General features: G+C 38.4%; 1 protein-coding gene across 4 annotated transcripts; it reads left to right on the top strand.

Annotated features, from left to right (window-relative positions):
- The first annotated feature begins 1,378 nt into the window (after positions 1-1,378).
- VGLL3 (vestigial like family member 3) lies at positions 1,379-19,063 on the top strand. Of its 4 annotated transcripts, none has more exons than XM_077294079.1 (3): positions 1,379-1,726; positions 13,007-13,253; positions 17,876-19,063. In XM_077294079.1, the coding sequence occupies exons 1-3, from the start codon at positions 1,616-1,618 to the stop codon at positions 18,400-18,402; spliced, it is 885 nt and encodes a 294-aa protein (XP_077150194.1). In that variant the 5' UTR covers positions 1,379-1,615; the 3' UTR covers positions 18,403-19,063. The 4 variants fall into 4 exon arrangements, with proteins under 4 accessions (XP_077150194.1, XP_077150195.1, XP_077150197.1 ...); XM_077294080.1 differs by having other exon boundaries at positions 1,624-1,757; positions 17,876-19,061; XM_077294082.1 differs by lacking the exon at positions 1,379-1,726 and adding an exon at positions 6,422-6,445 and having other exon boundaries at positions 17,876-19,061.
- The last annotated feature ends 1,129 nt before the right edge of the window (positions 19,064-20,192 follow it).

Here is a 20,192-nt window from a genome sequence, read left to right as displayed (position 1 = left end):
CATCCTACAGGCCATATTAATGCACTGCCCATTTTACGCGACCATGATATTGCCTCTTGATTTGTGTACTGTTTTCCTAGTACCTTTTCAAAATTTACAGCATATTTTTACGTTTTTATTTATTTGTGACTCTCTGTTATGATCTCTATAATACAAACAGATTTTGCAAAAATTATTATTAGCAAGATGTAGAAATTATTATTTCTCTAGGATTTACACAGGAGTCAGACCAATTCAGCTCTGCTATACTGGGTGGTAGGCTTGCCTTCATCCAGAGAGCAATCCTAGAACTGTATCTAAATACCATGGACAATATAGAGTTGGCAACTCCAAGGCATCCGACATCAGGGAAACATGCTGAGCCAGCCATCCTTACTTCACCTCTGCATGTAGTACAATCATTACTTCTTTGTTTCAATTGATGAATTATGTGTTACTCTGTAATGTCTGATTTTGTTTGTTTATATATATCCTTCTAAAGTGCAACATATTTGTGTTATATAAATAAAAAAGTATTATTATTATTATTATTATTATTATTATTATTATATTATTGTATCTGTTCTGCCATACAGATAGATGGCTGTAAAACACATTATTATTTTTATTATTATTACATTATTATTATTATTATTATTATTATTATTATTTTATTATATTTTTGCATCAGTTCTCCCATACAGAGAGATGGCTGTAAAGCATATTATTATTATTATTATTATTATTATTATTATTATTATTATTATTATTCTTGTATCTATTCTCCCATGCAGATAGATGGCTGTAAAACACATTATTATTATTTTTTATTAGTATTATTTTTTTATTTTTTTTGCATCTGTTCTTCCATACAGATAGATGGCTGGTGAAACACATTATTATTATTATTATTATTATTATTATTATTATTATTATATCCGTTTCCCATACAGATGGCTGTAAAACACATCATTATTATTATTATTATTATTATTATTATTATTATTATATCCGTTCTCCCATACAGATGGCTGTAAAACACATTATTATTATTATTATTATTATTATTATATCTGTTCTCCCATGCAGATAGATGGCTGTAAAACACATTATTATTATTATGATCAGTGTATCCGATCTCCCATACAGACAGATGGCTGTAAAGCACATTATTATTATTATTATTATTATTATTATTATTATTATTATGATCAGTGTAGCCGTCCTCCCATACAGACAGATGTTACAGCTTCCCTGCACCAGTCTCAGTGCTCTGAAAACTTCATTCTGAATCATCAAGTGAGAGGGGAGACTCCTCCTCTGTTCCCTTGCAGCCAATCACAGCGCAGCCCAGTGTCAAACTTTCGTCCAGTAAGCTGCGCAGATCTGGTCCCCGCCCCCAGCCCCGTGCAGTGCAGCAGATGAGCCGTCCTGTGTGCACAGAGCCGAGCTGCCCATTGGCCGCTGTGTGGCCCGTCCATTGTGTGCATGCTAATGCTGCTGCCTGTGTCCTCACCCTGCGCGTCTATAAGGGACATATGGAGAGAGCACCCGGGAGCGCGGAATATGCGGGGCTCACCCACCCACTCATAGGATCAGCCGTAGTCCGGGGGAGCAGCTTCCCGGGGGTCCTGCCATGAGTTGTCTGGATGTTATGTATCATCACCAAGTGTACGGCATGCCCCAGTGTGTGCCCGGCCCGGCAGCGTGTGCAGCGTCCTATTACCACCGACATCACAGCCAACAGGTGAGGCCGGGATTTTCTGGGTTGTTCTCTGGTAAGTGGAAATCACATATACTGGGGAGAAGTAACAATACGCAGATTAGGGAGAGCAGTCATTGCCGGGAGTACAGTCTGTGAGATGGGAGAAGTCAGTGTGATGCTGTGATGTGACACATCACAGCTGGTTTCACCTAGGACTGCAGGTAGCCCCATGTAAGCTTTAGTCACACCTCCGTATTTCTCTGCCAGAACCTGCAATGTCTCTAAAGCACAGAACTCGGGTTTTTTAATTCTACTTTTTCTCTGTAAGTTCCACTCCTGGTTTTGGCAGACGGATACTGATGGAAAATACTGACCAAACACTGACGTGTGACAAAGCCCTTCTATAAACAGTACAGAACCAAAGAATACTGAACGACAAAGTCATCTCTGCTATTCCTATAACAGGAAAGATGGGGCAGATGTATTCCGGACATGTCTCATCTCGTGTGGAACAGGAAAGTATGAAAGTGATAAACCCAAAATACAGACTCTCTGGTGACTGGGGTCCGAGCTGAACATGGACCTGCGGCAATACTGACAGTGCCTGCTACACATCCATAGTGCGGAGATGTCAGCGGGCGGTCACACTGTCAGTACAACAGTGCACAGGGTGGAAAATGTGCAGTGTTAGAATAAAACCACCTCCTACTGCCCCAGGAACTGTCTGTACTGAAACAGGGGTGTAGATACAGAATAATAGCAAGTGTGTGAGTGATTAAAAAGTCTAACGTCTGCCTATTATCTATCATCTATCAATCTATCATCTATCGATTATCTAATCTATCATCTATTATCTATCTATTATCTACTTATTATCTATCTATTATCTATCTATGTATTATCTTTCAATCTATCATCTATCTATCATCAATCTATTATCTATCTATTATCTATTATCTACTTATTATCTATCTATCATCTATCTATTATCTTCTATCTATCTATCTATCTATCTATCTATCTATCTATCTATCATCTATCTATTATCTTTCAATCTATCATCTATCTATTATCTAATCTATCATCTATCTATTATCTATCTATTATCTATTATCTACTTATTATCTATCTATTATCTATGTATTATCTATCATCTATCTATCTATCTATCTATCTATCTATCTATCTATCATCTACTTATCTATTATCTACCTATCAATTATCTATCTATCTATTATCTATCTATCTATTATCTATTTATTATCTATTATCTGTTTATTATCTATCTATCATCTATCTATCTATTATCTATTTATCTATTATCTATCTATCATCTATCTATATCTATTATCTATCTATTATCTATCTATTTACTATCTATCTATTTACTATCTATTATCTATCTATCTATCTATCTATCTATCTTCTATCTATTATCTGTCTATTATCTATTATTTATCTATTATCTATCAATCTATCTATCATCTATTTACCTTCCTTCCGTTCTCTCTATGATTCTGTCTGTCCATCCGTCCATATTCCTGTGTGACCAGGAGTCACCTCCTGTGTGCTGGAATGTACAGCTCTGCAGACATAACAGCACCTGGAAATGACATAATAAGTGATGTATACATTGGCTGATGGGCTCTGAAGTCAGTATACATAAAGTACAGCGCACTGTCAAATTGTACGTCTCTAGCTTGTAATCTGGAAAATATTTATTGTTTATTAATTCATTTAGTGTTAATTTATTAGACGCTAATTACGGTAATTGCAAAATGAAGTATAAAAACAGGGAAATAATGCCAAATTAAGACAAAGTGTATATCCTATTGCCAATTGTGTAGATAATAATAAAAAAAATATATATAATTACCGTTAACAAAATTACTTTTAAATATATAGGTATATTTATACAGCAGAGATGTAGCTATGCAGCTATAGCAGAGCTGAAATTGTCAATTGTGCCATGTGTGTTGTTTTACAAAACACAACAGGTTATCTTAAAGTGGATCTGCCACCAGATATCACAATACAGACTGTATACATATATTGGACCTGATGAGGCTGGTGTACTGACCTTGAAAATCCTGTCTAATCCTGAAATTCAAATGAGCATGTCGTAATTTCCAACAGAGCTAGAACTGGGCTACTAAAGTACTATTTTTAAAACGAGTCAGGAAAACTTTCAAAAATAAGTATATAGATATCTTGACCTGGATATTCGAAGTAAATACACCGGCCTCATCCTCTCTAAGCAATGTATTTAATCGTGTATGTACCGTGGTTTATATCGTGAAAACTGTTGACAAACTCACTGACTAAATTCATCAACTTTATGGAATTTGCATTAATTGTGGGGTTAGAGGACATTGTTAGTTTTCGTCCCCTAGAAGCCATTGCTGCTCCTCTGTGGTAGTAGGGAGAGAGACGTGTCCTCTTTTCGGCATGCACAGAGCGTGGGTGTGAGCCGGGGCCTGCGCTCTTCTGGCTCAGACCTCGCAGTCATTAGAGACTCCAGAATTCTGTTGTTGCATTCCATAAAGTTTTATCATTATTAAGCATGAAGATCATTCTTTACATGGGAAGTGTCTCTGAAAGAAGGAATCTCGCCAGTAACCGAGAAGGATTTCTGAGCCGTTCAGGAATACTTGGTGTATTGGAATTACAATTGCAATACAGGCATAATAAAGCCATTTGACTAAGTTTGTACACCCTGTAGTATTATGGTAGGCAATGAGAAAAATATAGTGAATTTTTGTGATATTTATTATTATTATTATTATTATTATTTATTATTATAGCGCCATTTTTTCCATGGCGCTTTACATGTGAGGAGGGGTGTACATAAAAACAAGTACAATAATCTTGAACAATACAAGTCACAACTGGAACAGGAGGAGAGAGGACCCTGCCCGCGAGGGCTCACAATCTACAAATATGTCTTGGATGTTGACTTCATGATCAGCCAAAACTTATAGTGGAACTCTCACTTTATAAAACTCTTTATATACTACAGGCGCTGCATAATGCTGCCGATCGGTGAGGGATCGGGTCCTAAGACACCCACTGATTGGTGAAAACACTGCTCTGAAGTCCGCAGCGTGCACAGAGCGATGTACGGGTTCTATAGTAAATCTATGGGTCTGTGCAGTCACCCTCACAGAGCGGTGTACGGCCCCATCGATCTGCTATGGAGCGCTGTGTGTGCTGCATATATACTTCAGAGCGGTGTTTTTTGCCAGTCTATGGGGACTTCAGGTCCTGGACCCCCCATCAACAGCAACATTGTTCAGAACCTAGGGTACAGAAAACGTGTTATAAAGCGACTATTAGATTTTAGTCTAGACCACTGTGCTGTATGTCTAACATGTGAACCTGAAAAATAGAAACATACGTAGGGAGAAGAAGCTCAGACTTGTACTTCAGCAACAGGAAAAGTACCGTAAGTTGAGTTAAAGGATTATACCCAAAATCGTACGTTATCCCTTAGTTATAGGAAAGGGGATAAGTTACTGATTGTTAGAGGTCTGATCGCTGGAAACTCCATAATTCACAATAACGGGGCTCAAAATCTGCTCTGTTCATTGACTACGGTACTGCTGCCGGTGAAGCAGTCCCATAGACAATGAAGTTAGCGGTTCCACCACTCTAGATCCTTGTTCCCAGTGCTTGGACCCCAGTGATCAGCAAGATATCCCTGTCCTTTGGATAAGGGATAACTGTGACCTTGGGAATGACCCTTTGATCAGGGACATTTATTGCACTTGGATGACCCCATCTTAGGTTGACCCATTGGGTGGTAAGAACAAACACAAAGTTCTCCGTCTCCACAGGCCCCTCTAGGCAACTAGATCTGTGGATCTTCTCTCTTGGAGACTTGCAAAAGTGTTATGGGGCAAACAATAGGTAGAGAGATGTAATATGGAGGCCTAGCTAGCACGAGGAAAAGGCCATATTTGTTTTCCCCCATAAACTTGCTGTTCCTACATGTGACCCTCATTAATGGCAACTTTTTACTTGTCTGTGTGTTTGATACTTGTAAAACTATAGAAAAGAAGAAAAATATCTTTGTTGTCCATGGCAACCAATCAAAGCACAGCTTTCATTTTTCTCAGCATAGATCAAGAAAAGAAAACTAAGCTGTGATTGGTTGCTATGGGCAACAAAGACTATTATTCTTTTAGTTTCGACAAATTAGGACCCGTGTGTTTCTTCTGTCTAACCCCCCCAAATTAAAACTTTTCTATAATTCCTAAATAATGCAATAAGTCTACATCTGCCACCGTGATGTATTCCTGTACAAAGGACAGCGCAGGTCGAGGGACTATGGGAAGGATTACAGCCAGCTAAAGAAGATGGAGGTGTTCCCTATAGCAACCAATCAGAGCCCTTCTTTCACTTCTTAACCTGCTCTGGAAAAATGAAAGCTACAATGTGATTGGTTGCTATGGAAAACAAGGTTTTCATTTGAGGCAGTTTATTTTTTATGCCAGAGATGATGCTTTTACTTAAAGGGGTTGTCCAATGAAAACAAGTTATCACCTAACCACAAGATGATAATTAATCGGTGGGAGTTCAACCACTGGTGCTCACACCGATCACCGGACAGAGGAATTTTTATCTCCATCAGAACAGAGCAGTCGTGCGCATACCTGACTACCACTCCATTCATGGGCAGCACGGTGGCTCAGTGGTTAGCACTGCAGCGCTGGAGTCCTGGGTTCAAATCCCACCAAGGACAACATCTGCAAGGAGTTTGTATGTTCTCCCCGTGTTTGTGTGGGTTTCCTCCTGGTTCTCCGGTTTCCTCCCACACTCCAAAAACATACTGATAGGGAATTTAGATTGTGAGCCCTAAGGGGGACAGCGATGATAATGTCTGTAAAGCGCTGCGGAATATGATGGCGCTATATAAGTAATGCATAACAAATAATAATTCTCTACGGGGCGGCCAGAAAACCCAATGCACAGCTCTCAGCAGCCCCATCCTGAATTAATGACCCCCACTGATTAATAAAGTATTACCACCTATCCTCTCAATAACGTATAACTTGTTTTCACCAGACAACTCCTTTAGCTTGAAATTATGAATTACAATTATGAGAAAAAAGTTATTCATATTTTAAAAGGTAACACATAAATATAAGCCACTTTATAATATATCTTATCAGAGAAATCTGCTTCTTTCTCCTCCAGGACTTAAATTGATGAGTAAAATCTGTATTCAGTGAAGACAGATTTTCACATTACTGAGATAGGAGATGACAGCTGGTGCTTATAAGATTCAATGGAGAGAGTAAGGGAGGGATCTGCTAGAGGCAGACACACATTCTCCTGCAAGTTCTCCTTAAACGATAGATTAGATAAATAAAGTGGGTAAAATTTGAATTGAAGTGCAGATAATTGGTGAAATATCCCCTGACTATTCTCTTTTCCCACTGAGGACATGGTATAGTCACCGCGCTGTAGCCATTGTCTTACATTCATTACGCGAACAAAGAAAAAATATATATATTTTTTTCGTTCTCAGAGGAAACTTGTGACCTGATAGATATAAATGAAGGGAAGAGGTGATACAAATATATTGAAAATTAGATAAAAAGGTTGCATTGTTGTACTTAGCTGCCATGGGTCACAGAAAACTGCAACCAGTTAAAAGAAGTGCAGTGACTGAGTTACGCCTCATTTAGACACCCAATGTTCTCATGTACAAGATTATTTCGATGAGACTCTGATGACTTTGATCAGAGTGCGATCAAATAAATAAGGCACCACTCTGTAGCACCAAAACTTGCAAACATGAAATAGGAAAATTGAATTGCTTTACTGCACTAGAAATATGAAAAATTGAAAAAGTTTAGCGCATAAATTGGCCAATTCATGTGTACCTGGTAGCCACGATAAGGCATTTCTCGTTTACCAGGGCCTAACAATGCCAATCCTCACTTAGAATAAAGTCTTGTATGGGAACATGAATCCTCTATTAGACTAAAATCTATATCTCTGTGAAGGGGTAGTGGTCCTGCTGTGATTAAAAATACCTGTGGCTAAAAGGCGGAGTGCTCAGTCAGAAGGCTAATTAATAAAAATTTCAAAAAACTGACCGTCACATCCAAACAGACTAAATGTGAACAGGTTCTTTTTTTGAAATTTGATCAGAGTGCGGTCTGAGTGTCACAAGTTATTCTCGTACGTGGAAAAATAAAAAAGTTTCCACATGAAAATTGGACCGCAGTCAGCTATCATTCGAGTGCAGTCCAATTCTTTTCACGTACCCATAGATTTGCATTGCCAATGTTGATCCAACTTAGTCAAAATCGGACATGCCTCCACAATTTTGTGAAAATTCACAAATGTGTGAATGGCTCCATAATTTGTAACAGGTACGAGTGATAAAAGCACGGAGAACTCTCGTACGCTAAAATTGGATATCTGCATGGGGACTGAAGTAATCAAATTTTGCGTTTTCCCAATTTTTAGCTCTATATACTCGCTACACTTGATTACTTTATTAACCAACTCTTACCATGTCCCAAAGAATTTTGTTTTCTCGAAAATTATGAGAATTTTTTTGCATTTTTAACATAAGGCCTGTGGTAAAGGAAACTACTTCCCATGTTTTACCTTTCAGTCCATATAAAAATTGTCGCCATTTTCTGAGAAGCGCTTCATTTTCAGTTTTCAGCGGTAGAGCTATGTGAGGGCTTGTTTTTGCGAGGTGAGCCGGCATTATTATTATTAATATTTTGTGATAGATATGACATTTTAATCACTTCTTAGTGCATTTTTTTGATACATAAATTCGGTGTCAGGAAGGAAATTTTGTTTTTCCTAAAAGTGATCAAAATGGACTGAAAATAAGGTCTGGGGGAACAGAAGTTCCACGATAAAAGAAATTATATTCCTTAATTAGTGTAACCTTCTCAATTATTATTCATTTCTCTCTTTAGCCTCACAGCATATTTTTGTCCAAATGTCTCCAGCATTATCCCTCGTTTTCAATTTAAGGTTATGTGTAAATTAGATCAGAAGTGAGACCCCAATTTATTGCTTGTGTTTTTTTTAAGCGACTTTCCTTTTCTGTCTTGTTGTGTTCTATAAAATGGCGCAATACGTTAGTGAGTTTTGCTCAAAATTAAAGATGTTCTTTTTCTTGTCTTTTACCTTTTTCTTTTTTCTTTGGCTCCATTCTAGATCATAAAAGTTACAGGATGCTTTAAAATGTCCCACATTAGTCTTCAAAAGAGAGAAAAGTCACAAATTATAAATTAGGCTAAAACATCTACATAAGTAAAAGTAAATAAAAAAAAAACAACAAAAAATGGATAAGAGGCAAACCAAATAGTCTGTATTAGGCCGGGGTCACACTTGCGAGTGCAATGTGAGAAACTCGCGCGAGTCACTCGCATCAATACCCGGCACTGCCGCCGGCACTCGGGACCGGAGTGTGTGGCCTCATGTATTTCTATGCAGCCGAATGCTCTGGCTCTGAGTGCCGGCGGCAGTGCCGGGTATTGAGACGAGAGACTCACGTGAGTTTCTCACATTGCACTCGCAAGTGTGACCCCGGCCTTAGGGCTCACTCACATATCCGCTGATTCTCTCAGGCGAGAAAATCAGATGCTACATGGAAATGACCCTCTGCTGCGAGCGTGAGCCGAGAGTCATCTTACTGTGATGTCTCTCATGTAAGAATCTGATCACAGGTGTGGAGAGGATGGAGAACTTCATTTCTCCATCTTCTCCATTCTGGGAGTCGGCGTATATTGGACTGCAGTGGGATGACCTCCGATGTTTTGCACCCACCCGTAGACTTGTATGGGTGCGTGCCGTCCAATGTCTCATGCCAACTCATGAAACACCTGATAGCACTGGTCCCAGCTATACGATGGCTGCTCGCCAGTGTGAGCGGACCATTAGAAAAAGACACAACAACAACGATGAATTCAGGCCTCAGTGTTTCTTAAGGGTGGAAACAATGCAACATAAACATACAGGGATTTTCCAGACTCCACAAATATGTTTTTCACTATATTAAAAAATGCTCCAAGAGAAGAATACCTCAGTATTGAAATATATGATGATTCATACGTAGTGCAAACCTATGAGACTATAAAATTTACTTCAAATTCCTAATTGTGGGTTATTCAAGTTATTTTCCCCCATGTTTCCTATTAGCGGCAATTCTTGTACTTTTCCAGTAAATTCACAAAAGTTCAGTCCAGCAGATAACTTTACAATGATGTCACATCGTCAGGTCAATACAAAAAGCGACGTCTGCTATCTGCAGTGCAGTGGTTTATTGTGCTCTGACTCCGATATGATAGGATTCCTCATAAGACAAATCTCTCCTGTACAGAAGGCTCGATGCAGGGAATTGTGCAGACATGCTGCCATTGTCCTGCTGACCGCTGTCAGTCACCCCCTCATTGTGCCTTTTATATGTAGGTGAGGAGGACGGCACCTCCTGTGCTTGGTCAATAATGGGAGGACAGGACTCACAATTTTTCTTCGTCAGTAAAAGAAACTTCTGTATACTAATCTGTGAGCTATTGTGTGTACAGATGGAGAGGGGAGTTTTCATATGCTAAAGCAACGTGGTTTCTTCTTGTGCCCTTCAATCTTTTATGTACATAGAGCAGGTACAGGTCAAATACACAGATATACCCACTGTATATAGTGGTAGTGAGACAACCTAAGATCCAAAATCTATCTATCTATCTATCTATCTATCTATCTATCTATCTATTATCTATCTATCTATCTATCTATCTATCTATTATCTATATCTATCTATTATCTATCTATCATCTTTGTATCTATTATCTATCTATGTATTATCTATCTATTATCTCCATCTATCTATTATCTATCTATCATGTATTATCTATCTATATCATATCTAACTATCTTCTACCTATCTATTACCTATTATCTATCTATGTATTATCTATATCTATCTATCTATCTATCTATCTATCTATCTATGTATTATTTATCTATTATCTATATCTATCTATCTGTCTGTCTGCCTATCTATTATCTATTATGTATCTATCTATTATCTATCATCTATCTATTATCTATCTATTATCTATATCTATCTATTATCTATATATATCATCTATGTATCTATTATATATCTATGTATTATCTATCTATCTATCTGTCTGTCTGTCTGTCTGTATCTATCTAGCTAGCTCTATCTCTCTATCATATATATCTATTATCTATCTGTCTATTATCTATCTATTATCTATCTATTTATCTGATATCTAGGTATCTATCTATCTATCTATCTATTATCTATCTATCTGTCTATTATCTATCTATTATGTGTCTATTATCTTTCTATCTATCATTTTTCACTTGCACTGAATACTTTATAAAACATAATAGTATATAGTAAGCGCTAGTACACTATTCAATGAGCTTTAGCAGTGCCCATGTTTATCGCACCATACACCTATATGTAAGTGTATGATCCCTCTGAAACATCAGTGCCAGCCATTTCCTACCCGTATTAGTGTCAGACATCTCCACTTGCCTGTCTCGTGGAGTGCACACTGCAGCTTTGTCTGTGCCTGTGGATGGAGGCCAGGTAATGGAAGTATGTGGTGCAGATCATGCACGTGATCACTGGAATGGAATTGAAACTATTTGGTAGCACATTGTGCCAGAATCCTGTGCGATGTCTGCTCGGCTATTATTTTTTATATTTTTTCATATCAGTATTCTTGTTTAGTAATAGTCTCCAGGGTCTTTGGTAATAGAGAAGTATACGCTGTGTATAAGGTATTATCCTTCTTACCGTTGTTGAAGTAGGAAATCACGTTGTCTTACATTGATTACATTTATTCTTTAGCTTTCTTGAGATATTTTCATACTTTATATGTTTCACATAATTAAATAATTCCTCCCATTGGTAGCATGAGAATAGTCATAGTATTAGAGCGGATAGAAGATGAGTAACTGGAAAATGAATGGCTGGTCCAATGCTGAGGATCCCCCTAGTCACAAGCGTGGAGATCCCTCATTCCTCCGCACCAGCCTCACTCATATACAAGGAGATTGTGTGGAGCAGTAATAGTTTACGAGAATTGCTCCTTTGCTAGGGGTGTAGTTATTCGGGATGCCGGTGTAACATGGCACACACTGGTAACTGAGGGTAAGAAGTCGCTGGCAATACATACGGAAGTTAATGGGCCCTGTTACATAATGTGCATTGTGTGCGGCCCAAAACTTCACATTAAAGGGATTTTCCGAGATCAGAAAGAAACTGCTTGAAGAGAAAATGCCTTAAAATAAGAAATTGCCTTCAGAGGTCATATGGGTAGATGGGCTCATCATTGCTTCTTTGTATTAAAAAAAGAATGGAGGGGACAGAGGTTGGATACACCGGGAATATTCACTGGTAGATAACTTTTATTTTGCTTCTTGACGGCGCATCTTTTAAACAAAACCAAAATAAAATTAGCCAGAACATGTGTTTGTATAAGTGCAACGCATATGTGCACATTCACATTGTGGCCATTTAACAGACAGAAAGATAAAAACAAAGTGAGCAATTACCCAGTAAATAGATAATACATGTTAATATCACAGGGTATTTAGGGTACGTGTAAAATCCATCCCACCGCAACAAGGTGTACCCAATCGGGACGGTACCTAACTCTTGTTGTTCAAGTCACTATGTATTAGCAGACGTCCAAATGTATAAGGGTAGAGCAGGACCGGGTCCTGTGCAGCCGCCTGTCCGTGGGTCCGTAGAAGGTTATGTAATCAAACATCCCTTATTTAGTTAAATGGTTAGTCAGCTAAAAAGTCATGGGATGAATGACCAATTGGGTATGCAATCAGCGCCCATGGATGGAAGGGACCGACAGTCCCATGGGAGATAAAGCACAGTAGCTAAGAGTAGCTGAGATAGTAGTTAAGTAGTTGAGATCATAAGTAGTAGTATTATTGTTGAGTAAGTAGGTAGTTACCTAAGTTGAGTAAAGTAGTTAAGTACTTGAGATAATAATTGAGATAACAGTAGTTGATAGCAGTTTAGGACTCTCAATTTTGATCAATTTTGATTATTTTTTTATCTACTGGCTAACATGGTTCAGAGATATATTTTTCCCGTAACTTGCATTTATTGAAATGAAGTGTTTCATGGTTATAAGGGTCAGTAATGGAGCTATGACCTTTAACTCCCATGTTTCAGTTACTACTACTACATTTTTTTATAATTGTAGCAAGATAATTATATATTTAAAGGGAGTCAAATCTTGTGGCTTCAAATTTCCTTTTTTTTCCTTTTTTTCTACGCAGAAGAAGATTGTTGCATACAGTAAGATGCAGGAAGCCTTAGAAATGGCCTTTCCAACCAAGCAAGAAGAAGACGAAAAAGACCAGCCTGCTGAAATGGAATATCTGAACTCACGCTGCGTCCTCTTGACCTATTTTCATGGAGACATCGGAGCGGTCGTAGATGAACATTTCTCTAGGGCCTTAAGTCAAATAAGAAACTTCAATCCAGAAAACATAGTCTCAAAGAGCAAAACAGGAACAAGTCGAGGTAATCGTAAATTTTATTTCCTAACATTAGCACAATGGCCATGCAACGCCAATTCTAATGCTTACCCATTTCTGCTGAGATATATTTTATGGTCCTGTCTCAGCACACTGACTGAGATTGTTCACCGTCATCACTTTTTCCAGTAATTACTTCAGTGGGCATTTCTGGCCGTTTTTGGACAGTCGAGAAGGTACCAGTCAGTAGACACTAGCAGGGACTGGGTAAGAATCAGAATGGAAGCTGTGGACAATTGTGAAGACTCAGTATTAATTCCTCTATTTTTCTTAAGGACACTTGAGCCTAAAATATCCCCAGTGGCCAGTGTTAAATTTGCAAGTGTTCTACTATTTGTTCTACAGATTGTAATATGAAAATTAAAATTGGCAAAAATTTATTTAAAAAAAAAATGCATTTAGCCCAAAAACCTGAGCCCTGCATAAAATATTAATTATTCCTTTATATTAACATAATATGGGCTCAGGTATTTTACAAGTCAACATCTGAGACATCCTAGAGGTCATTGAACGTCTTCAACTTTTGTGTCCCTTGATATGAAATATTGTACCTGCCATTAATCTAGGACGTCCTGATGACTTTATGATTTGTGACTCGTGTAGAATATCAACCTTCTCTCATTCTAGGATATATAAAGAATTTGGAACAAATTTTAGACTCTCGACCTTGAGCTTTAGTGTAGAAAATTTCGTAAAAGAAATAGATGGCCTAGAAACACAAATAATAACACAAAGCTCGCTGATTCTTCATACCCTTTCTGTTAGACATGTAAAGGAAAATCTAATCCAGGCATCAGAAACTGTTCCCATGGGATGTTCCCTCTTAAAATAGTTGACATTTTACTTATAATTAGAAAAATGAACGAGCTTAGCCCCGAACAAGGGAAAAAAATCCAGCAAACTATTATTCAGTAGACAAATTTATCCATTCTTGAATAAGCAGCTTCCCTTTTTTCAGTCTTGACTATAAAAGGCGTTTTATAAGTCATTTGTTATATCGATTATATCAGTCTATCTAGAAGACTCTTCTTGAGCACATGGTCATTGCAGATGTCCTTGTACTACGCATGGGTAACATTTGCTCTATAAGTCTCCGATCACATATCTGCGTGAAAAGTTTGTGTGCTGCCAACATTTTTGTCGGATGGCACATGAACCTTCAGGCCCCGATTCATCAAAACCAGCAATTTTCTTAATAGGGTTTGGTGGAGCCAGATGCTCCTGATTCATTCATGCATGTCCTCATGAAACTGGAGTGCTTGCTGAGTGGTTTGCGCCTCCGGTCACCATGCCAGAAATCTGACTCCATTCAGAGACTTCTGGCATAAGGATTGCCACAGCTGACCATGAATTAGATGAGTTGTGGTGTCACACCCCTGCTGTGACGTCCAGCCATGGTTTTGTACTTTTGGCAAAGTTGGGAGAAACTGATGGGAAAACAACGAAAGTCGGAAATTTTTGGCACAACTCTGAGTTGAGCCAATATTTTATGACTTTTCAAAGCTTTTACAGCACTTTTCTTTTATAATAAAAGCTTCGATGAATCTGGGTTTTAGAGTTTCCTGGATATGTTCACAAATCCCTGAAAATCACAAATCTGAGCGTGAGACAGCAAAAAAATATGACAGCACACTTACACTATGTAGCCTTAGAATGAAATAATTAGGATAATGCTGTAATGAGAATGAAATGAAAGGAATCCTGAAAATTTATACAAGCCTAAAAAAGACACTTATTTGCACCCAATATTACTGCATGCTGTTTCCAAATCATAGACCAAGATACTGTCCAATTCTGCTAATCACCATGGGTCACCTACCGTACATTTTTTAAGCCCATGTAATTCTGTAAGTGTTTTTTTTACACTTATTTATGTTTTAAACACCTGTTTTGCATACATTAAAGAGACCATACTTTCAAGTAACCTTTCAGAATAAGCTGTCTTTTGTGTGTACATGAGGAATAACACTATTTCTGTCCATTATATGACTAGTATCCTGCATTTTTTCTATTTATCTCCTTTAATGCTCTATTTCTTAATTTATAATCAACTCTGAGCTGGTGGTAGGAAACTGATTGCTATGATGTCTCCTATACACGGCATAGCAGACAGAAAAGTGCTTCTGGTCTTTATTCCTTAGATTGTACACATACAGAAGAATGCAGGACAATTGTCTAGAGCACTGAGAAGTGTAGATGTGCGTTCAGCTCTGGTGCCAGGGAAAACACATGTAGAAAGCTGTGTGCGACCTTTCTGTGTCCCTCGCTAGTTATTTTCTCACGTTGAACCTCACTCATCCTCCCTTCTTCTGATCTCCATAGAGTATTTGTGCAGCACAATGGCTCAGTGTTGTATTGCATCTCTGAGGTCATGGGTTCAAATCCCACCAAGGGGAGTTTTTCTGATCTCCCCATGTTTGCGTGTGTTTCTTCCGGTTTCTCTGGTTTCCTCCCACACTCCAGAGAGATACTGATAAGGAATTTATATTGTGAGCCCTAAGGAGGACAGTGATGATGAATTCTGTAAAACTCTGTGGAATTAGTGGTTATAAGTGAGCCTTATATGTGCAGTCTGACACCTCCCTGTGCTGCCAATTCATCTTGTCTTGAACAAGATGGAGTTGAGCTGTTTTATCACAGGGGATGAGTTCAGAAGGCAGGATGGAGTGGCATAAAAGGCTTATGTGGAGAAAAAGCTGATAAGATAGATTACAAAATCTGGGACAGCTCATAGAATCCCACAGTTTGTAGAATCATCTCTACGCCGATGACACACAGATCTACCTATCTGGACCTGACCTCACCTCCTTACTGACCAAAATCCCACAATGTCTGCTATATCAGCTTTCTTTTCTGCTAGCTTTCTAAAACTGAACATGGACAAAACAGAATTCATCATCTTTCCCCCATCCCACTCTACCCCTCCACCAGACCTATCCATCAATGTCAATGGCTGATCACTTTCCCCAGTCTCACATGCTCGATGCCTTGGGGTGATCCTCGACTCTGCCCTCTCTTTCAAGCCACATATCCAAGCCCATACCTCCTCCTGCTGACTCAAAACTGAAAAATATTTCCCGCATCCGTGCATTCCTTGACCAGGAAACCACAAATACACTAGTGCATGCCCTTATCATCTCCCGCCTCGACTACTGCAACCACCTACTCTCTTGCCTCCCCTCTAGCACTCTGGCACCACTCCAATCCATCCTACACTCTGCTGCCTGACTAATCTACCTGTCTCCCCATTATTTCCCAGCATATCCTCTCTGCCAAGCCCTTCACTGGCTTCCTATTGTCCAGAGGCTCCAGTTCAAAACACTAACACTAATTATGACATACAAAGCCATTCACAACCTGTCTCCTCCATACATCTGTGACATGGTCTCCCGGTACCTACCTACACGCAACCATCGATCGTCTCATGATCTCCTTCTCCCCTCTCTTCTCTTCTTCCCACAACCGCATCCAAGACTTCTCCCGTGCTTCCCCCGTACTCTGGAATGCTCTACCCCAACACATCAGACTCTCGCCTATCACGGAAACCTTCAAAAAGAACCTCTTCTGACAAGCCTACAACCTGCATTGATCCTTAGTCTACTGAACCCCCGTACGATTAGCTCTACCCTCTCCTAGTATATCCTCACACATCCCCTGTAGACAGCGAGCCCTCTTGGGCAGGGTCCTCCCTCCTTCTGTACTTGTGTGTACTTTGTTTTGCTCATGTTTATTGTACTTGTCTATAATTGCCCCTTTAACATGGAAAGCACCATGGAATAAATAGAGCTATAAAAATGTATAATAATAATAATATTAATCTGTACTATTGATTTATACACAATTTGGTGAAAGTAGAGTTTCAATTTAATATCTTTTAAGATTATAACACTGATGTTTTAAAACCTGCTAAGTTTATGGGGCCTACTGAGTAAGGCTACGTTCACATTTGCGTTGCGTCGGGCGCAGGTTCGGCGACGCATAGCGACGCATGCATCATGCGCCCCTATATTTAACATGGGGGCGCATGGACATGCGTTGTCTTGAGTTTTGTGACGCATGCGTCATCTTTGGCGCAAGCGTCAGGGCGCACAGGACGCTACATGTTGCATTTTTTTGCGTCCCAAATCAAGCCAAAAATGGACGCATACGTCACAAAACAATGCGTTTTTGCATGCGTTTAGCAATGCCCAACAACGCAAATGTGAACGTAGCCTAATGTAGTGTTGACAAAGGTAGACAACCCAGTGTCAGTTAACAAGATAGTGTTCATTCTTTCTGTCTTCGACATAACACTGGCTGCTTAACCCCAGTTTCCTCTTTAACTGGTTTTCCAGGAGAACATACATATAGCTGGGGGTATGTGGTGCTATATCTCACCCAAAAGGTACTTTTATATTGATCCATGCATGTGTATATATATTTATCACTGATCCACGAACCATCATATTGTGCAGTGGTGGCCTTCCAAAATCAGTGTTTGGGATCTGGATTATAACAAAGAATAAATTAAATAAATTAGTGCTCAGAAGAATGTGTATAAACAATGGAGAATGAATTTATACTAGAATTTTTAAAATGTCACACTTTTATTCTATTTTCCATTTTTAGAGAGTCCGTCGTCGTCATGTCAAAGGACTAGTTTACCTCCGTCACTGTGGACAAGCTCATATCAATCATCACCACCAGCTTGCTTGAGCGGAACTCACCCAGACTTTACAACGACAGCCACTGGCACTTTCTCCACTACCGACCCTAACAGCTGGGCTGGAGAGAACGTGCACCAGACTATACCACATCCTTCACCAGAATCCTGGCATTATCCATTGGCTTCACCAACCAGTTCTCCTTATGCACACATGCATGATGTTTACATGTATCACCACCATGCTCATCCACATATGCATCACCACCATCGCCATCATCACCACCCTGGCTCCCACCTAGACCCACGATATGGACCTCTTCTAATGCCTTCAGTACGTACGGCCAGGATTCCCCCACCGCAGTGTGATGTAGGTAAAACAGAACCAAGTACAAGCACAATGGCTACCACCACCTGGGCCGGGGCATTCCATGGCACGGTGGACATCGTACCAAGCTTTGGCTTTGAGTCAGGTAACAGTTTTACAGCCTAAATGTTTCTTTGCTTGTCAGGAGGACAGTACAACTGCAGGGAATTCGGGATTTTAGCACGCTTTACTATTGAGTCTGGAAGAGAACCTATTTAGACCTAAAAGAACTTTATGATTGTATTTTCTTATGCAAAACCAAATACGAATTTCTATGTAAATGTTTTTTTTTGTCTTTTTTTTTTACCAAAGCATTCTGTGAATAATTAAAAAGAAACAGACTGGTTTTATATTAAATATTAATGATTTCTTAATCAGTTTCCTCCGGAATGCTCCTACTTTTGTGTGTGGTCTTTATTCATGCTTTACAATTGCTCCGGTGGAAAGATTGAAACCAGATTATTCTGGGTGAACAAAATAAGTCATCTAACTCACTATATATAGCCAAAAAGCAGACTGTGGCTATGTATGAAAAGCCATTGAATTATTCCTAATGGTCTTTATTCAACCAGTATAGCAGGATCAGAAAGGGCGGAATGGAGCACACCGAGTTATGAAGCCGTATAAGGCATTATTCATTGCATCTTATATGTATCAGTACACTTATTGATGCATTTCATGGTATGGTAAGATCACATCGTCTAGTGATTACTGTAAAAGCAAATAGAAAATGTGGCTGAGGTTTCTCATAAACTACATTTAGAGTAATAATGCTCAATTCTTTATAATCTCCATATGAGTCGACACCTAAACCTCGTAGATGAAAATGCTATAAAAATCTGTTTGTGCGGTATGGTCACTGCAGTGCAGTAAATCTTGTAAATTTGCAATTGTGATCCCCTAATTTTCTACCACCAGTATGTCATGTAAATATTTAAAGGGTTCTTGCCTTATAACCACTTGCCTACGCAACCAACTTTCATTTTTACATTTACATTTTTCCTTCGCCAAATTCAGGACCCACAGCTTCTGTATTTTTCCATCGACACAACCATGTCAGGCCTTGGTTTTTTTGCAGTAAGAGTTGTACTTTTAAACAACATCATTTATTTTATTATTTAATGTACTAAAAAGAGAAAAATTCCCAAGTGGGATGAAAGGGTGAAAAACCAAATGCATTGATTTTTGGTTTTAATTTTTACATTATTCATTTTAGGGAAAAAAATGACCTGGTATCTTGATTCTCCAGGTCAGTACAATTATGGCGACACCAATGTTTCATAGATTTCCATTTTATTTAAATGATGAAAAGAAATTCAGAAGTAAAAAAAAAAATGCTGGTCTCTGTTGCCGTTTTTCAAGACCCTAACAAGTTTATTTTCTGGTCGATGGAGCTATGTGAGGGCTTGTTTTCTTGTGTGATGGTTTTATTATTATCAATTTGGTGTACATACAATTTTTTTAGTTTTAAGTGAATTTTTTAGGGAGGTGAGTTGATTGAAAAAACACAATTCTGGCATTTTGATTTTTTTTCTCTTTATGGCATTTACCTTATGGGTTTTATATATTTTATATTATGATACACATTTAATGACATGGTAATACCAATTTTTTATATTAATTTGATAAAGATCTTTATTTTTAACCCCTTCCCTCCAAAGCTTGTTTTCACCTTCCTGTCTAGGCAAAATTTTCCAATCCTGACAATTGTCACATTATGCTGCAATAACTCTGGACACATTGTACTTTATGGTAGTGGTAGATTTAGGTCAATATTTTTTGTGTTTATTTGTGAAATTATTAGAAATTTGGCAAAAATGTCAAAATTTTCAAACTTATAATTTTTATACCCTTAAACCAGAGTTATATCACTCAAAATAGTTAATAAATAACATTTAACACATGCCTACTTTATA

This window comes from Ranitomeya variabilis, chromosome 3 (genome assembly GCF_051348905.1).
Source record: "Ranitomeya variabilis isolate aRanVar5 chromosome 3, aRanVar5.hap1, whole genome shotgun sequence".
In the NCBI taxonomy this organism is placed as follows: domain Eukaryota; kingdom Metazoa; phylum Chordata; class Amphibia; order Anura; family Dendrobatidae; genus Ranitomeya; species Ranitomeya variabilis.
Note: the sequence above shows the minus strand (reverse complement) of the source record. Positions and strands in the feature narration are given on the sequence as shown.